At 36.7% G+C, this 16,386-nt stretch overlaps 1 protein-coding gene across 1 annotated transcript in view; it reads right to left on the minus strand.

Moving 5' to 3' along the window:
* LOC120477827 (adhesion G protein-coupled receptor A3) overlaps nucleotides 1-16,386 on the minus strand; it is a 52,745-nt gene that overhangs the window by 31,251 nt on the left and 5,108 nt on the right. Inside the window, exon 2 of the mRNA XM_089121703.1 lies at nucleotides 5,795-5,866. Within this exon, the coding sequence (XP_088977829.1) occupies nucleotides 5,795-5,866 (72 nt within the window). The remainder of the gene's footprint in view (nucleotides 1-5,794; nucleotides 5,867-16,386) is intronic.

Below are 16,386 nucleotides of genomic sequence, written 5' to 3' on the forward strand. Positions count from 1 at the left end.
TCGACAATTCGAACCACGAACGCCGTGCTAAATGAGCTGAACTGTATGAAGTTTCTATGTGACTTCAAAAGACTTGGAATGTAGTGAGCCAGAAGTATGGATATTTTTATGATGCTTTTTGTAAAGCAGTTGGATTAAAGTTTGTAATTCAGGTTTGAAACAACATGGAGTTTTAATTTCCAGGTGAACTATACATTTAACAACGAGGTGAAGAAAAAAAAAAAACAGCCTACCAATTCAGTCTGTAAAAGTGCACACACACACTCCAACACACCGAAACAGAGACAAAGAATCACAGTGCAGAGAATAATGCGTGAATCAGACTGCTGACATCTCTGGCTTTAGCTCGATTTATTAGAATGACAAAAGCAGAGCTCTGCTCTGGGCGGAAGGGATAGGAGCGAGAGAGAAGTGTGAAAACAAAGCCAGAGAGGGCACACAGGGAGCAGCACTGGAAGGTAACTGTGCCAAAAAGCCCAGACGCAGAAACCCGCCGTGCCGTCAAGAGAGCCGAAGATGAATTCCTCAGGCTTTCAAAGCACGCAAAGATCAAAGAAATTTACAATTCCAACGTGTTATAAAGACAAGGTTTAGCTAGTTATACCCGGGACGGAACTGTATCATTTTCTCAACTAAATGAGTGAAGAATTCCCTCACATTATAAACAGAACTGCACACAGATTCACTGATGAATCAAGACGAAGCTTTGCATCTGGCTGTAACGGTCCAGTTGGAAGCTCTCAATTCAATTTACACATCTCTCAAGACGACGAGGTTTACTGGCTGCTGGAACGCAAGGTTCCAGGACCACAATCACAACTGTAACAAACATCAATTTCTTTTGCATTCAAGCAAAACACAAGCCGAAAGTCCATCTGTTTCTTTGTTGGCTGAGATGATTCCCAGATCTTGCTCAGGGGTAAACGAGCACTGGAAACTTAAGATGAAGGCTAAAGTATAAGACCTCTTCATGTGGTTATACGAGTTTTGTCTGAAACATGTTTTATAGTGTAGATAGTGAAAAAATGATAGTAGGCTAATATAATACGTAGAAGATATGTATCCATGAAAGAATTTATAGTGGAAATGTGTAAAATTACACACATTTCCATTTTGGATACGTGCAGATATGTAAAAAATGTATTGTTTTTACATTTAAACATATCTATATTAAATATTGAAATATGATTTTTAATGAGTAAAATAAATCAATTTTGAAAATATGTATTATAATAATAAAAAAAAAATAGATGTAGGCCTACATTATCCAAACGTACCATTGAAAAATGTGGGGTTAGTAGTACTGTGTGTCCTTTGGAAAGGCAAGGAGGTACTTAACTAATTAAAAAGACAGTAAATTATATTTTTAAATGTTAAAAGGATTTCCATTTCAAATAAATGCTGTTCTTTAGAACTTTATATCCATCAAAGAATCCTGGAATAGCATCAGGGTTGAAATCAGCAGCACATCTGTTTTTAACATTGATAATAATAAGAAATGTTGGTAACGCTTCATTTTACAGTCCAGTTACCCATGTAAATACTATGTACTTATTTTAGTAACTACAACTACTGGGTAATAACTAGTACTACTAACCCTGAACCTACCCCTAAACCTACCCCTGTTCCATGTACTTACCTTATATTAGCCAGTACTTTCTAGATAAGTACACTGTAAGTACTGTACTGTAAAAGGAAGCGTTACCGAAATGTTTCTTGAGCAGCAAATCAGGATTATGCGACACTGAAAACTGAAGAAAAAAATGCAGAAAATACAGCAGTGTCATCACAGCACTAAATTACAATTTTTTTTTCTCACATATTTGCAAAAAACTTTTACAAATAACTCTGAAATAACTAACAAGAATAAGGACGTGGTAAATACAGCCTCAAGGATGACATTGTGTAATTCTGGCCCTAAATGAAGCAAAAAACTAAAGAACTATTTCCATGTTTCCAGATTCAAACCCATTGAAAAGACTTAAAGAGCATATTGCAGGTAAAAAAAAAAAATCGAAATTTATAGATAACCTTGTATGAAAATACCATATGAAAAGTTAATGCAGGATTTAAAATGTTTTAAAACAACATAAGGACACTAATTTAGAAGGTAAAGTGAGCGTTTCTTGGACTGCTAGTAAAAACGGCTTTTTTTTCAACATCGCGTCATTTGACGTCATATCAGGGAGCCGCAGCCTCGGCTCAGTGAGAGCAGGCTGGTGTTCAGTGAGAGCGCTCGTCAGTCAGTGTGCTTTCGTTAGTTTTTGCATTTTAATTTATCATCGTCATGGTAAATTATTGTGTTTGTGGAGATTGCAAAAACTCCAGCCTGTCAGGACTTCAAGATCGAGTCCACAAGTTTCCATTACAATAAAAGGGACGGTGCTATATAGCCTATCTTTCGTTCCTGGTGCGGTTTGAGCAGGTGAAGAGACGGGATTTCTCCTCTCGGCTCGGAAAACCCGGTCGTGTGTAGCGTTCACTTCAGATCAAATGATTAGCATCCCGGCGATATGATGGAGTTCAACATGGTATGCCGAAGCAAGAATATTGATCGTCGTATACTACCAATGGCATCAAATAGTGTTATATAGGTAACTTAGTCATGTCATGCCCTAAATAAAACTTGTAATTGAAAAACAAAATTGGTTGTTTAAATATTCAAACCTTTAATGTTCTGTTTATGTTATAACCAAGGTGAAAAATATGTATAAAAAAATTTTCTGTCTGACATTATCCTGGCCTGTCCCTGATCTCTTTAGCATAGCAAGCTCATAACTTTATGGCTTGATCCGTCATACGAGTATTTCCTCAGCGTCCGAAATGTCATTGCGATTCATTGTTTTCCTGTTGTGTGAATCGACCGCTCTCCCGCTCATTGCGTCACGCCCGCCACGCCCATTTTCAGACGCGGAAGTAAAATTTTCTCACAAAAACGACTGCAGAAAATTGCTTTTTCTTTTTACGCCCCTTGGAGTTGGAATGATTTACAAAATGTTTTGAATCTAGATGCACTCCCAACTCTGACCTCCTTTAAACGTCTCTTGCACAATGTTTTAAAGGACAAGTGCAATTGTTTTTCTTAACTCGTCTTTATCCATGTTGTTTGTGATGTGTAAATTGTGGTATTTTATTCTGTGATTTTGTGTATGAAACTTCTTGTGCTGCCGTCTTGACCAGGTCTCTCTGGAAGAAGAGATAGTAATATCTCAATGTGACTTTCCTGGTTAAAATAAAGGAAATAAAAAAAAAAAAAAAAAAGAAGCTTCTGTGGCGTGTTTATACGTATATTTTAAAGAAAATCTAGTTCCTACATTGTTTTTCTATGCATTGACTCGTTGGGTCCTCTAACCTGCAATATGCCCTTTAAATGAGAAAGAACAATAAAAAAAAAAAAAAAAGTGTGTCAATTCTTTTATTCAGCAGTTCTTTGAAAAGAAACTGGTTATGTGATAGTACGTGAACAAGTCTGCTGGTCATTGAAAATCTGGGTCGTGTATATGCCAATTTCACGCAGCTGCCATTTTGAAATCGAAAGCGAGGCTCCGGTGGGAAGAATCCCGGAAGTACAACCTGAAGCTGCTGCCACGATTTAAACTATTAGATGTTAACATCCAATATAGGATATTTATATAGTTCGTTCCTACTTCCTTTTTTATGTTCTGATTTATACATTAAAAAAATTAATTTATAAATGTATAAATTTCACAGTATATTGTCTAAACTATGAAAGAAATGTATGTACATTTTTAGAATAACAAATTTCTACATTAAACACAACAATATGCCATCGCATTCGGGACTCTCCCATGATTAAAAGCAGCACTTCCGGTTTTCTTCCCACCGGAGCCATTTCAAAAAGACGGCTGCGCGAAATCAGCGTATAGTCAAGCAAGGGAAAGTGCACACATACACAGCAACACTAAATACGGCATTTCAATGTACAGGCTGGCTCTAATTTTAGCTGTGAGCTCCAGCATTTGACCTGCACTTCTACAGTGAGTGACATCGAATGCCTAACGGAAGTACAGAGCAGTAAACTGATGCCAAGACCAGACAATTGTGCTCCCTGAAGGCAATAGCTATAATTAACTTTCACATGACCATGCCTGTCACGACCTCCTCGAGGTCTCCAACAGCCTCAAGATCCTTCACCGGTACCTCAACATCAAGAGAAAAATCAAGGGTTCCTTTCTGCTTGACAACACCATTTCAACATCAGAATAAGAACCAATCAGCTTTGCACTTTACCCAAAATAACTGCTGGTCTCGAACAAGGAACTGTTAAATGTACACATCAAATAAAACTCAAAATGCCAAAACTGAAAAATACCATTATAAACACATTCACATTAAATCTGCATTGAAGACAAAGCAGCTCCAGCCATTTTATTATTTGTACTTATTTACAAATATCACGTGTGAAGTTATTGCTTTAAATGTTACATTATCTGTGATATGCTATGTTGGGCTTTTTTTTCTTTTTTTTTTTTTTTTTACATTGAAGTACATTTAAGTTTACCATAAATGCTTTTTAGTACAGTCAGAAATTCAAATTACACATAATGTACATAAGTTTTAGCATGGCCACTAGGAGTGTAATGGTTCTCAGTAAAAAAAATAAAATAAAAATCGAACTGTACCATTCTCCACCCACAGTTCAACACGCACTTGCACCGTTCATCTCAAATCTTATTACATTGGTTTGTTGAAAATAACAATGAGTAAAACAGAGAGTTTGGGTAATGGATATTTTTGTTGATGGATACGCATTCTGGCTTCCCCTAAACTTTTGTTCAATGCGAGTGCCATATGCTTCATGACCAGTCATCATAGTGTTGCTAGCGCGAGCACAGGTGAGACCTGAACTGAAAAGATTTGTGTGTAGACTCTTTTGAAACACACACGGAAAGCCAGCGTCTCAGACAGAGCATGAATATTGAGCTTTGTTCCAAGTCTTGCGCTTGAACGGACAAATTCACACAAAAATCAACGTCAACATGCCCGTATTGGCGAGTATCCAAGCAAACACTGTAGGTTATGTCTTAAGTGAACATAAACAGTCGAGAAAGACGACGCATGTGTATCTGTATCAGTGTATTGGATCCATGTACTATATCTTAAAGTGACAGCAGCCTAATATTCCTTCTGTCTGTGTTTTAAATTTTAATCAAACAACAGAAGACAAGGAAACCACTCACTTCTCTTGCCTGAATAGATTTTGTAACTTTAATAATAATTAATCTTTATTTAATTTATACAGTGAAGATTTTATGCAATGTTTTACATTTGATTAATCAATTTCTGTACCTGAAAACATTATTTACTTTGTATCTTTGATCTATTGTATTTATTTGTGCTTTATTTTTATTCAACTTTTTTCCCTGGACAGCACATACCGAACTATACCGAAGAAAAAAAAACAAAAAAAAACTAAACAATTAATTTGAACCGGTGCACCCCTAGTGGCCACCATAATTTAAATTTTAGTTTGAGCGAAAGTTTAAATAAACTGTCAATCTATTAAAGGGATAGTTCAAGCAAATATGAAAATTACACAAATGAAGGACAAACGGAGGGACAGAAAGATCTCATATTTCATCAAAAAGATTTTCATTTGTGTTCCAAAGATGAACGAAAGTCTTACGTGTTTGGTACGACATGAGGTTGAGAAATTAATGACATAATTTTCATTTTTGGATGAACTAACCCTTTACAGTGTATAAGCCAATTAAACAAACAAACTAAAATTAACCACAATTAATATAACAAATAAAGAGAATTCTCAACTTACAGTCGTTCCAGTGATGACAAACCAATGAAAGAGCCATTCAGAAGTGTCTGGATTTTGTTGTTACTCAAGATCCTGTGGAGAAAACAAAAGAGGTTAATATTTTAAACAAACAGGTGACCACAGAAAAGTAATACATTACTTGAACCTAAATTGTAAGACTAGAAAAAACAATGCATTGCATAATAATGCATTAATAATACATGTTTTGTTTTTTTTCTAAGCAAATGCAATCTTATGAAAGTGGCCTAGCAAGAACCGGCAGCTGAGAATACAAGATACTAAGCTCTTTATCCTCAGAAATAAGCTTCTACAGAGACAATTTAAAAGGAGACATGACACTTCAGCAATACAAATAGGGAAAACCCATAACCCCAAATATGGCGGCCGAGTGGCATGACTTGCCTAAAAGGACTTTGGCTTCTAACAGCAGAAGATGTAGAAATATATGGAAAGTCACCATAACAGCAAAATGGAATCGTAACATATTTTTCTTAAATGTGTCAACTCAGAATGTATAATGTTGGTTTGATTGCTTGTTACATGGGGGAGGGGATATAATTTGTCTACCTGATGTAGTCTAGATTTAAGATGCACTCTTATGGCTTGGTATGGAGTGGTATGGTAAGGTACAGTTCGGTACGCAATTATTTGCGTTTCCACTGTCAAAAGTTGTGAATGGTACCAAAAAGCCGAACCGTACCGTACCACTTTTTGGGTACCTTTCCGTAGGGGTACCTAGCACAGTGAAAGGGTACTAAAAAGTGGAGCTAGACTCACTGCAGAACGCTGATTGGTGGACAGAGTATCGTCACTCGCGCGTGCTACAAGGGCATTAGAAGCATACAGTTGAAATATAATACTACTGTTATTGTGTCACGAACTGTAGTTTTAAGAGTTTTTCAGGCGAGAAAGTAGTTTTTTAAAGCTCAAATCTGTGGTTTATTTATAGATTTATGATAATTTGACTGAGATCCATTCCAAGCGATCACCGGACGCTTGCGCTCGTGTCCCCCGCCTGGAACAGCCTTTCCTCGGCTAGTCATCCTGATGTTTGCCGCTGACTCGGACGTCTCTGTAGTGGTTAAACATGAGATATAGTTCGTCTTGTATAAACCTAACAGGTAATCTTTGGTCTCGTGAATCTATAATTCGTTCCCTGGCCAATAGTTTTGGCAGAAGGCTACGTGAAGTTTCATATCTTTGAGCGCTGAATTTATATATTTGACTGACTGAATTGCTTCTTCATGTTATGTAAGCATTACTGTATATCTTTTTGAACCTTTTACTTATACCTTTATAATGGCTATTATTTATAAAATTGAAATTCAACAAATAAAAAAAAGATAGTTTTGTCTTTTTTTTTATTTTATTACAAGATCATCTGTAGGCTAATGTTGTTCATTGCAACATTTGTACCAATGCGATATGCAACACATTACATATTGCCTGGAATATGTTTAATATTTTTTTTAATTTAAACGTAAAGAGTCAGGGTTGTGTTTTATATTTAGTTTTGTTATAAATATAACGTTACATACATGCAGTGAATAATCAATAGGCTATGTGTTGCCTGAACCACATTTGTTTACTTTATAATGTTTAAAATGTATTGAAATATAATCGAAAAGAAGCAGAGTGGTGTTTTATAACATATTTCGTTTTATTGTTGCCTAAAATGTACAGAGATAACCGGAATAGCAGAGCGAGCTGAGTGGCGCGTTCAAGAAAGTGTTGTTCCATTAGCAGAATTACTGGACTCGCGTCCTCAGGAGTCATTCTCCTGAGTCGGACTTTGCGTAGGCTACTTGGTATTGAGAAATGCCTAATGCCAGCGCTTGTTTCTTGTGACAAACATGCAGAGAAGCAAGAACAAGATCTGCCGACATCCATTGGTGTTTACTATGTCGCTTTCTTTGCGCGAAAATGCCGTCGCTTCTTTCCAGCAAACACCACGCCTATCAAGTAAGGGTACTGTTGGCGGTGGAAACGCAAGCTAGATCATGGTGTACCGACCCGACCTGTACCGTACCCCTCAGTGGAAACGAGCCATTAAAGCTCTGAGCTGGTAACTAAAAGTTTAAACCCGAAAGGACATTCACTTTTGTGGCCTAATGGAAATGTCAGCTAAACATGCCTACATTACATACACTGTCACTGACTGAACCAATCAATCCTATTTGATCACTTCTGAAACAGTCTAACAGAATAGATCTAAAAAAAACAAACAAACACACTCCTTGCTTCAATTTTCCACATAGATGAAGGCCAATTGGCTGACAAGACCATCAATGGAGCAGAGCTTTCGTGGCTGCTGAGGCGCACACCAGAAAATGTGTTTAGCTGTAAACTGGTGCAGTGCTAAACAGCACTACAAGTGAAGAATGAATTGCATTTTACTTGGTTTTATTTCGAAACATGAAATTACTGCAAAAATAAACAAAAGCCTCTAACTTTAGAAGTAGGTTTCTCAAATGAAAACCAGCTATTTTACATAAAATACACTGCTGACTCCTGTATGTTTTTGCTTTCAGGAAACAAAACATCTTCTGTATGTCTCCTCCATTTTGTGTCATTCAGCAATAAACAGTGATGTACATTCCAGAGGAAGCACCACAACCGCTTGTGGTTGGTTGTTTTAGGGACAGTTGGACCGGATGCGGTTGCTCAGGCTCACAACCCCTTATCCACAGGTCCCGGCCAGACTGTTATTATTATGGGGTGCTGCTGAGGGGTGACTATTACAAGCTTGGCCTACTGAGACAGCCTACACATTTTTCTGGCTTTGAGAACACAAACATTTCCTATCCTCTCCTCACTTTAAGAGCTTGTGGATTTTCAAACTCCAGATGTGCAGAGCATTACCAAAGAGGTATATCAAACAGTCCTGCAGGGTCCTTTTTGGTAAACCCGCACCTTATCCATTATCCGACAGCAGACTAATTTAATTCCATACCTGACCCGATTGACAAAGACAGCGACCTGACCCACACCCGCAGTAAAACATTATATATTTTCCCCCATGTAACCAGCAATCAAACCAACATTATACATTCTGAGTTGATGCATTTAAGGCCACGTTTACACAAAGCCGGGTTTTGAGCAAAACGAATATTTTCCCCCTCTCCCGTTTTTAAAAATAACATCGTTCACAAACCCGGAAAAATACGCCGTAGAGCGCAACCATAACTATGCCAAACCTATTGGCGGCAGTGTAGGGGTTAAGGATAAAGCCATGCAAGCCAATCAGAATCGACAAGAGAGAAGCTAAAACGCCGTTTCTCCCAGTTCACACGACAACACATAACCGGCGTTTTCAGAAATCTCAGTTTTTAGAAATAATCGTTTTCAGTGATAAAAACGGGGTTTTCGCGTAAACGAGAGGCCAATCCGCAGGGAGATATCTGCGTATTCCCTTCGTGTAAACGGGGCCTAAGAAAAATAGTCACGCTGCACAACATGGTAATAACTAAAAGAAGAAAAAAAAACATGACAATCTGCCCATACAGGCTATTTTGAACAAATGTACATACATCACACTAGAGGCTATACAGAGGCTTAGACGTCTCTATAAATTGAAAAAATTATATAGCAAAAAATGAGCCTTTACAGTCATAATATTGGAGATATTTTATTGGATTCACTCTGCATTTAAAGTAGTCATGAAATCAAAATATATACTGTTTTTGTGATCAATCACTTCAGTTGCAGTGCGCAAACGCTGTGCTTGATGCAGAAAATCACACATAGTTAGAAACCTTTTGACGGTCTTCCGACTACAGAGCGCTAACACAATCAGTGGGTACCGAATTGAGTCAAAACAGTCTTGGCTATTGGACCTGCAATCCGCCCGTGCCTATTGATTCGCAACCCGCACCCCAAATGACCATATTATTCCACACATTACATCAAAGATTTCTCTGAGTGCTCTGATTGGCCAGCTGATCCACTGAGCTGTGGTAAGTGGCGTTACATTTCCGACACACGATTGAGGTGTTTGGCCAAACTATGATCACAAGTCAGCTTCCAAAGCTTTAAGCAATTGTAAACAGTTAAAGGTCCCGTTTTTCGTGATCCCATGTTTCAAACTTTAGTTAGTGTGTAATGTTGTTCTTAGAGTATAAATAATATCTGTAAAATTATAAAGCTCAAAGTTCAATGCCAAGCGAGATATTTTATTTAACAGAAGTAGCCTACATCGAACGGCCCGTTTGGACTACATCCCTCTACTTCCTTCTTTAAAGTCCCTGTAAAGGCAATTCTACAAAAAAGTTCTAAACACATTATAAATGTTACATATGTATTGCTAAAACATGATTAAAGTCGAAATGTTTCGAGATCAAAGTCAAAATGTTTCAAAATTTAAAGTCGAAATGTTTCAAGATCAAAGTCGAAATGTTTTGAGATTCAAGCCGAAATGTTTCGAGATTAAAGTCAAAATGTTTCGAGATTAAAGTCGAGACGATACCTAAATGTCACGATTCGATACATATCACAATACGATATTATTGCAATACTCATATGGTGAAATGTTAACAATTTTTTTTTTCCTGTTGATTAAAATGCTAAATTTGGTATTACATTGGGGGTTGAAATGAACAGGCTTGGAGCTGATAACCCAAAGCACAGGATAGTGGTGACACCAGAATAAAAATATTCATTATTCTGAAGCTGAAAAATATAGAATTATTTTAGATGAATATGCTTGCACTCTGTCACTGACTAGATACATTTAAAAAAAAAATGTAGGCCACTCTTTACAGGTAACATTTGGTATTATCAGGACCTACAAATATTCCCCAATTGCATTATTATACTATATATATATATAGTAGTTTAACCTAGTACTGACATTAAAACTCTGTAAACTTGAAGTTTTTCCTCACACAGTAATTTTCATTTTGGGTGAACTATACACAATACAGATACATGCATTTTTGTATAGCGATTTATTGTGACAATCTATTGTTACTCCCCTAGTGGTAAGTACTCTTTGTATAAAGCTGGCGTTGTACTCTCCCATATTCAGGAAGTTGTCCTCTGTAAAATGGGCTGTGCACAAGTAAACTTTTGGGTTGTACTGCAACAGCTTTATAAACAAATCTTAACCTCTGATACTCAAGTTCATCCGTTTTCAGAAGGCTAAACAAAGAAGTTTGGCTTTTGCATTCAAACACACAGATGGTTGAGGAAGTAATATCCGGTAATATATTGGGGTGTTTTAGGCAGGTCTGGATCAGTGTTCTCTGTTAGATAGAATGAATCCTTTTGTGGGAGACTAGGAGCTTTGAAACTTTGCAGATTGAATAGACAAACAGATACATTACACACGCTCCTAGGCTTTGAAATGCACTCCCTCCAAATATCAGAGATGCACAGACTCTAAGTATTTTTGAATCTCATTTAAAAACACACTTTTTGTGCATTGTTTTTCTGTGTGTTGTATTTTAACTTATTTGTTCTATTATGTAAAGCGCCTTGAGAAGCTGCTTTAAAGTTAATATTATCATTAATAAGGACAAGATTAAAAAGCATAATATGACACCATTAAAAAGTTGACAAAAACTTAATTTTATACATAAATCTTTTTATATATGGTTTTTTGAGTGTTGATTATTACATTTTAATTGAATAAAACTTAATTTCCAGTTTCACTTATGAGTCACAACACCGAAAAATATGCACATACAAAGCCCATGCAACAAAATGTTGATACAACTATAAAAAAAAGAGTTTAATTACAATGAGCATTAATAGCTGTAGCTTATACAGTATATTACGTATGATATCTAATGATATCACTTAGATTAACTTCTCGTCTACCTGCAATTATAGTTGTTCGTTTACATTTTTATTCTGGGCTACTTTTATTGTACATTTCAAAGCTGTCAAGAGAAAACAGACAAAAAAAAAAAAACGGCTGAAAACATTCTGAAGTTTCTGGGGATAAACATTCACACGATGCCTTGTGACTCTGATCTGTCAAGATCAATTTGAGAGCGATACTGATATCCATGAGCACAGCGATCTCCCAGCTGAGAGCGATTCCCCTCCCTCATGATTACAATATGAGGGAGGGAAAGTAACTGCACATTATGTGTTTAATAACTGAAACATTCATTTAATAAAACCAAGAACAATGCAAGTCCCCTTATCTTTCTGTATTGCTTTTCTGTACATTTAAAGGCTGGACAATATACATTACTGTTCAATAGTTTAGAGCCATTGATATATATATATATATATATATATATATATATATATGAAGAGTTTAGATGCAAAAGCCTCTAAATGCCATTTGAAATTTTCTTCTTTAATGATGATTTTTTATCAAACTTGTATATTTAAGTTCAGTAATTTCACTTAAATAACAATTAATAGGTAATTATCATTGCCATTTAAGTGAAATTACTGAACTGAACTTTTGCATCTGAACTATTCATATATATATATATATATATATATATATATATATATATATTCAGCAAGGTCGCATTAAAGGTGCCCTAGAATTTGAAATTTAATTTATCTTGGCATAGTTAAAAAACAAGAGTTCAGTACATAGACACAGCATTGTTTTCTCCTCATTTAAATCTTGTCTTTGAAAAATACCCCTGAAAAATAGGCGAATCTCCACATAACACCGACTGTGACGCAAGAGGATCATTAATATGTACGTCTCCAAAAATGTGCATATGCCAGCCCATGTTCAATGCCAGGCAGAATCAGCGGAAGCTCTGCAGGTGAAGAAAGAAGTGAGGATCATAAGGAAAATGGCAAATCATGGAGACAAATGTTATGTTCCAGGCTGTGCAGGGCAGGGGATGTGATGACTTTTCATACCCTTTTCCAAAGAAATGAAATGTCAAGAGGCGTGGTTGACGTTTATCTATAATCGGATACCGCAACAGTTTAATTTGAAGTTGTTGGTTTGCTAGGCCCATTTCACCATGGACTTATTTTCTCACCTGGGACAATATCAAGCAGGCTTCTTTCAGCATCACATACTTAAGAAAGGGGCAGTTCCAACTATATTCCCGCAAACAGTAAGCTAATGATTTTATTAACGATAATTTACACTGTGTTATCTAGATCCAGCGCAAGATCCTAGTACAGTAACAATTGCAAACTCCAAGTAACGAGCATAGGACCTGCATAACTAAATAGTATGAAAGTATTCATGCTCACTTTGCCTGTGTTTTCATATAAATCTACAAAATAGCTGTACATACATATGTAAATTCCCTTTATGTAAATTCCCTTTTGTCAAATAATTTTACTCTCATCTATTTAATCAACAACATGTGCTAACTAAGTTAGTTTAGTTGCTCACAGATAATGTTGGCTCACTCGATCTTTCTAGCTAACGTCACATTCTCCACCACATAAGTTGAAGCTATATTTATTTTCGACAAGGCATCTAACGTTAGTCCATTTGTTGAAATGTTTTAATTTTTGAAAACTGACGTATGATTATTTTGCACGCTTGTATTTCAGAGTGTGTGAAGTGAAACAGCCAATCAGAGCAGAACTACTCATTACTATTCATGACCATTAAAATGGACCATTTTAAATGCCCTTAAATAAATGAAAATATCATTTCAACACATTCTAGAGCACCTTTTAAGTGATCAAAGTAGCGCGAGCACGCGCTGAACGCGTCTTGCCACGCTCATGGCCAAAGGAGTTTACTTTGAAATGCACGGGGTCTTTACAAAAGTGATTCCCTCTTTGTATTTTGTCATTTGATTAATCTTAAATGACAGGATTATTAGGCGGCTGTCACTTTAAGAGTGAATGCACAATACAATATAATGGAACGCATCCATTTTCTTTCTTGAATGTTTACATTCCCGTTAGACATAAGCGACTCTTTATGAGGATACTTGCCATTGCCAAGACAAGCCTTTCGACAATTTTGTGTGAATGTCTGTTCAAGCACAAATAGACGCAGAAGGGTAATTCATTGTCCGTGTGCTGTCTGAGTGCCTGTGTGTGTGTGTAAAAAGAAAACAGCGAGTTCCCGATTGAGTTCTCTTTCGTGTCTTCTTGCGCTTGAGTGGTTTAAAATAGCTGGAATGTTTAAACTGAAAGAACCTAAAACACATGCAAGATAATAAACTTTCGCTTGATAATGCTTAAACTTTGCAATTAATCTGAGAATCATGCACCTTTCAAACAATGGTTCCAGGTCCGTACGGATCAACTAAGATCCCTATACTTTACGTCGCACATCCTGTGATGCGACTATCGCGGATTATGCGCACATCGTGATATATCGTTTAAGCATCGATAACATTTAGGCCTAAAAATGAAGAATGATATTAATTTAAATGCACCAACATATTTAACAGCATTTTTTATTGACACATTTAAACCTACAGTAATTTTTGCCCACCAAGGGTCACTACAATAACAAAGCCGTATATCGATGACAAAGCATCAAGCGGAATTATGGATCTTGTCGCCAAGCTTATGGATCTTTTATGGATGAGTGACTACAGTGATGACATCTTACTTAACGGCAAAACCACAATATCCACAATGTTGCTGAACTTTACATAGCCTGCAAAATCATTGTAAATATTTGAATTACCAGTACATTATGTACCAATAAGATATGCCAACCCGATCTCACGACCAAGTCGTACGAATTCGACGAATGATTAAAAAGTGGCTAATTCGTAACAATTCATACGAACTCACTCGTACGAATTAATACGATTTTGCTAAATCGTACATATTTTACGAATTGGCCAATTCGTATGAATCCGTACGAATGACCTACCCCTGACCCCGCCCCTAAACCTAACCATCACGTGGGTTTAGACAAATCGTACGAATTAGTACGAGTGAGGTCGTACGAATTAGCCACTTTTTAATCATGCGTCGAATTCGTACGAATTGGTCGTGAGATAGTGTTGGATATGCCTCATGGGTAAGAATGAAGTAAAGACCAGTTGTCCAGGGTCACATCAAGTAACTGGGGTGATGACCACTCGTCTGGGACTTGCATTGGTTTTAACAATTAGCATTTAAATGAGCATCTGGCTAGGCACCAAAAGGTCTGCTAGTGCTGGAGACAGATAGTAAAGATACAACCTTATCTTGATTTTCTGAGGTTCTACAGGATCTAGTGATCAAATAACACTACTGGAAAGGAAAGAGAGCTACAAAACACACTTGCAAAATAAAGTTATTTATTTTCTGCAAGACAACATCTTCCTAAAATCAAAAACCTGGACTACATTAAAAAAGCCAGTATAATATATGGAAATATGCTCTGCAGAACAGCAAAAATGGGTGCACCAATAGGCTAAAATCAACTTTAAACAGCAGACAGACAAATTTTTTCTCAGTCTCATGAGACGCAAATAATAACATTAAAAGGTGAAGTGTGTAATTAGTGAGCAATCAGAATATGAATGGCTTATTGTTGACTCTGCATATTAAGCTGGGACAGGATTGTAATTAAACATCAGCACTATGTAATAAGTTTCATTTCTTTGTTACTTGACCAGTGGATGTATCTCTTGATACCAACTGATATTTTCTTGAGCTGCAAACATTAAAAAGTCCAATCTTATCAAAAACCAAAACCTGTTTGGGGAATATTTTAAAGCTTTTCTGAAACCTATCCCACACTGCCTTGCTACAGTCACCAGGTGTGCTTTGGGGAGGACAGCTTAGTCCAGGTGTAGCTTTCAACACTTGCCTAAGAGAAACAATCTCGGTGACTGGGCTCACATAAAAAGACAGCTGCACAAACATGATCCACTTACAACAGAAATCACTATAAACCAATCCCAAGCACTAAGAAATAATGTCAACATTGGGAAGAGATTTAATAACTTTTAAATATTTCAAAAGCAGCATTGCATAAATAACTCTAAAAACTCCAAGTACAAGTTGCAATGAAATAGAAGTACAAAACCTTTCTTCCATATTGTGACGCAAATCCAACACCAAATTATCAAACAAGAAAATAATGAATGGTGGAACTTGGTTTTATGCATTGGCTGTCGATTGGATTGGAAGATGTGGGCGTCGCACTCCAAAACGCAGGCACACGTTTGCAAGGATGGGGGCTAAATGATTGACTAAATGACTGAAGACCAGCTGCATTCACAGAGAGAGGTTTGTTTCTTCACTAGATGTTTTGATTGACAATTATGAGGTCAAAAAAAAGGAAAAAGAAAAGAAACAGAGATCTATAACATGCATTTAGAAAACAGACGGATGAGGGTTAAATTTCTCTTCATGTCGACTTTAACAGGATTAAAACCAACTGACTCACTACCAGTAAAAAAAGTGAGCAATCAAACAGCTTAATTTCACAAGGTTGTAATGGGGAGCGTTTTTTTACCCTGTTAAAGGGGTGGTATAATAAACCTGCTGACCCCACATGTGTGTGTGAGGTAAAGGCTTTCCTACACCAGCTTGAGGAAAGTAATTGATTTTCAGGGTTAGAGAAGGTCAAAAAAGGTAGGATTCCATGAATAACTACTGTTGACCCCTCCATGTGAAGAAAACATCATGTGAAGTGACAAGACTGCTGGATTTGCGACCCATAAACGCTCTCAACCCATGTGTAA

The sequence above is a fragment of the Pimephales promelas genome, chromosome 1, assembly GCF_988280905.1.
Source record: "Pimephales promelas chromosome 1, fPimPro1.hap1.1, whole genome shotgun sequence".
Taxonomy (NCBI): domain Eukaryota; kingdom Metazoa; phylum Chordata; class Actinopteri; order Cypriniformes; family Leuciscidae; genus Pimephales; species Pimephales promelas.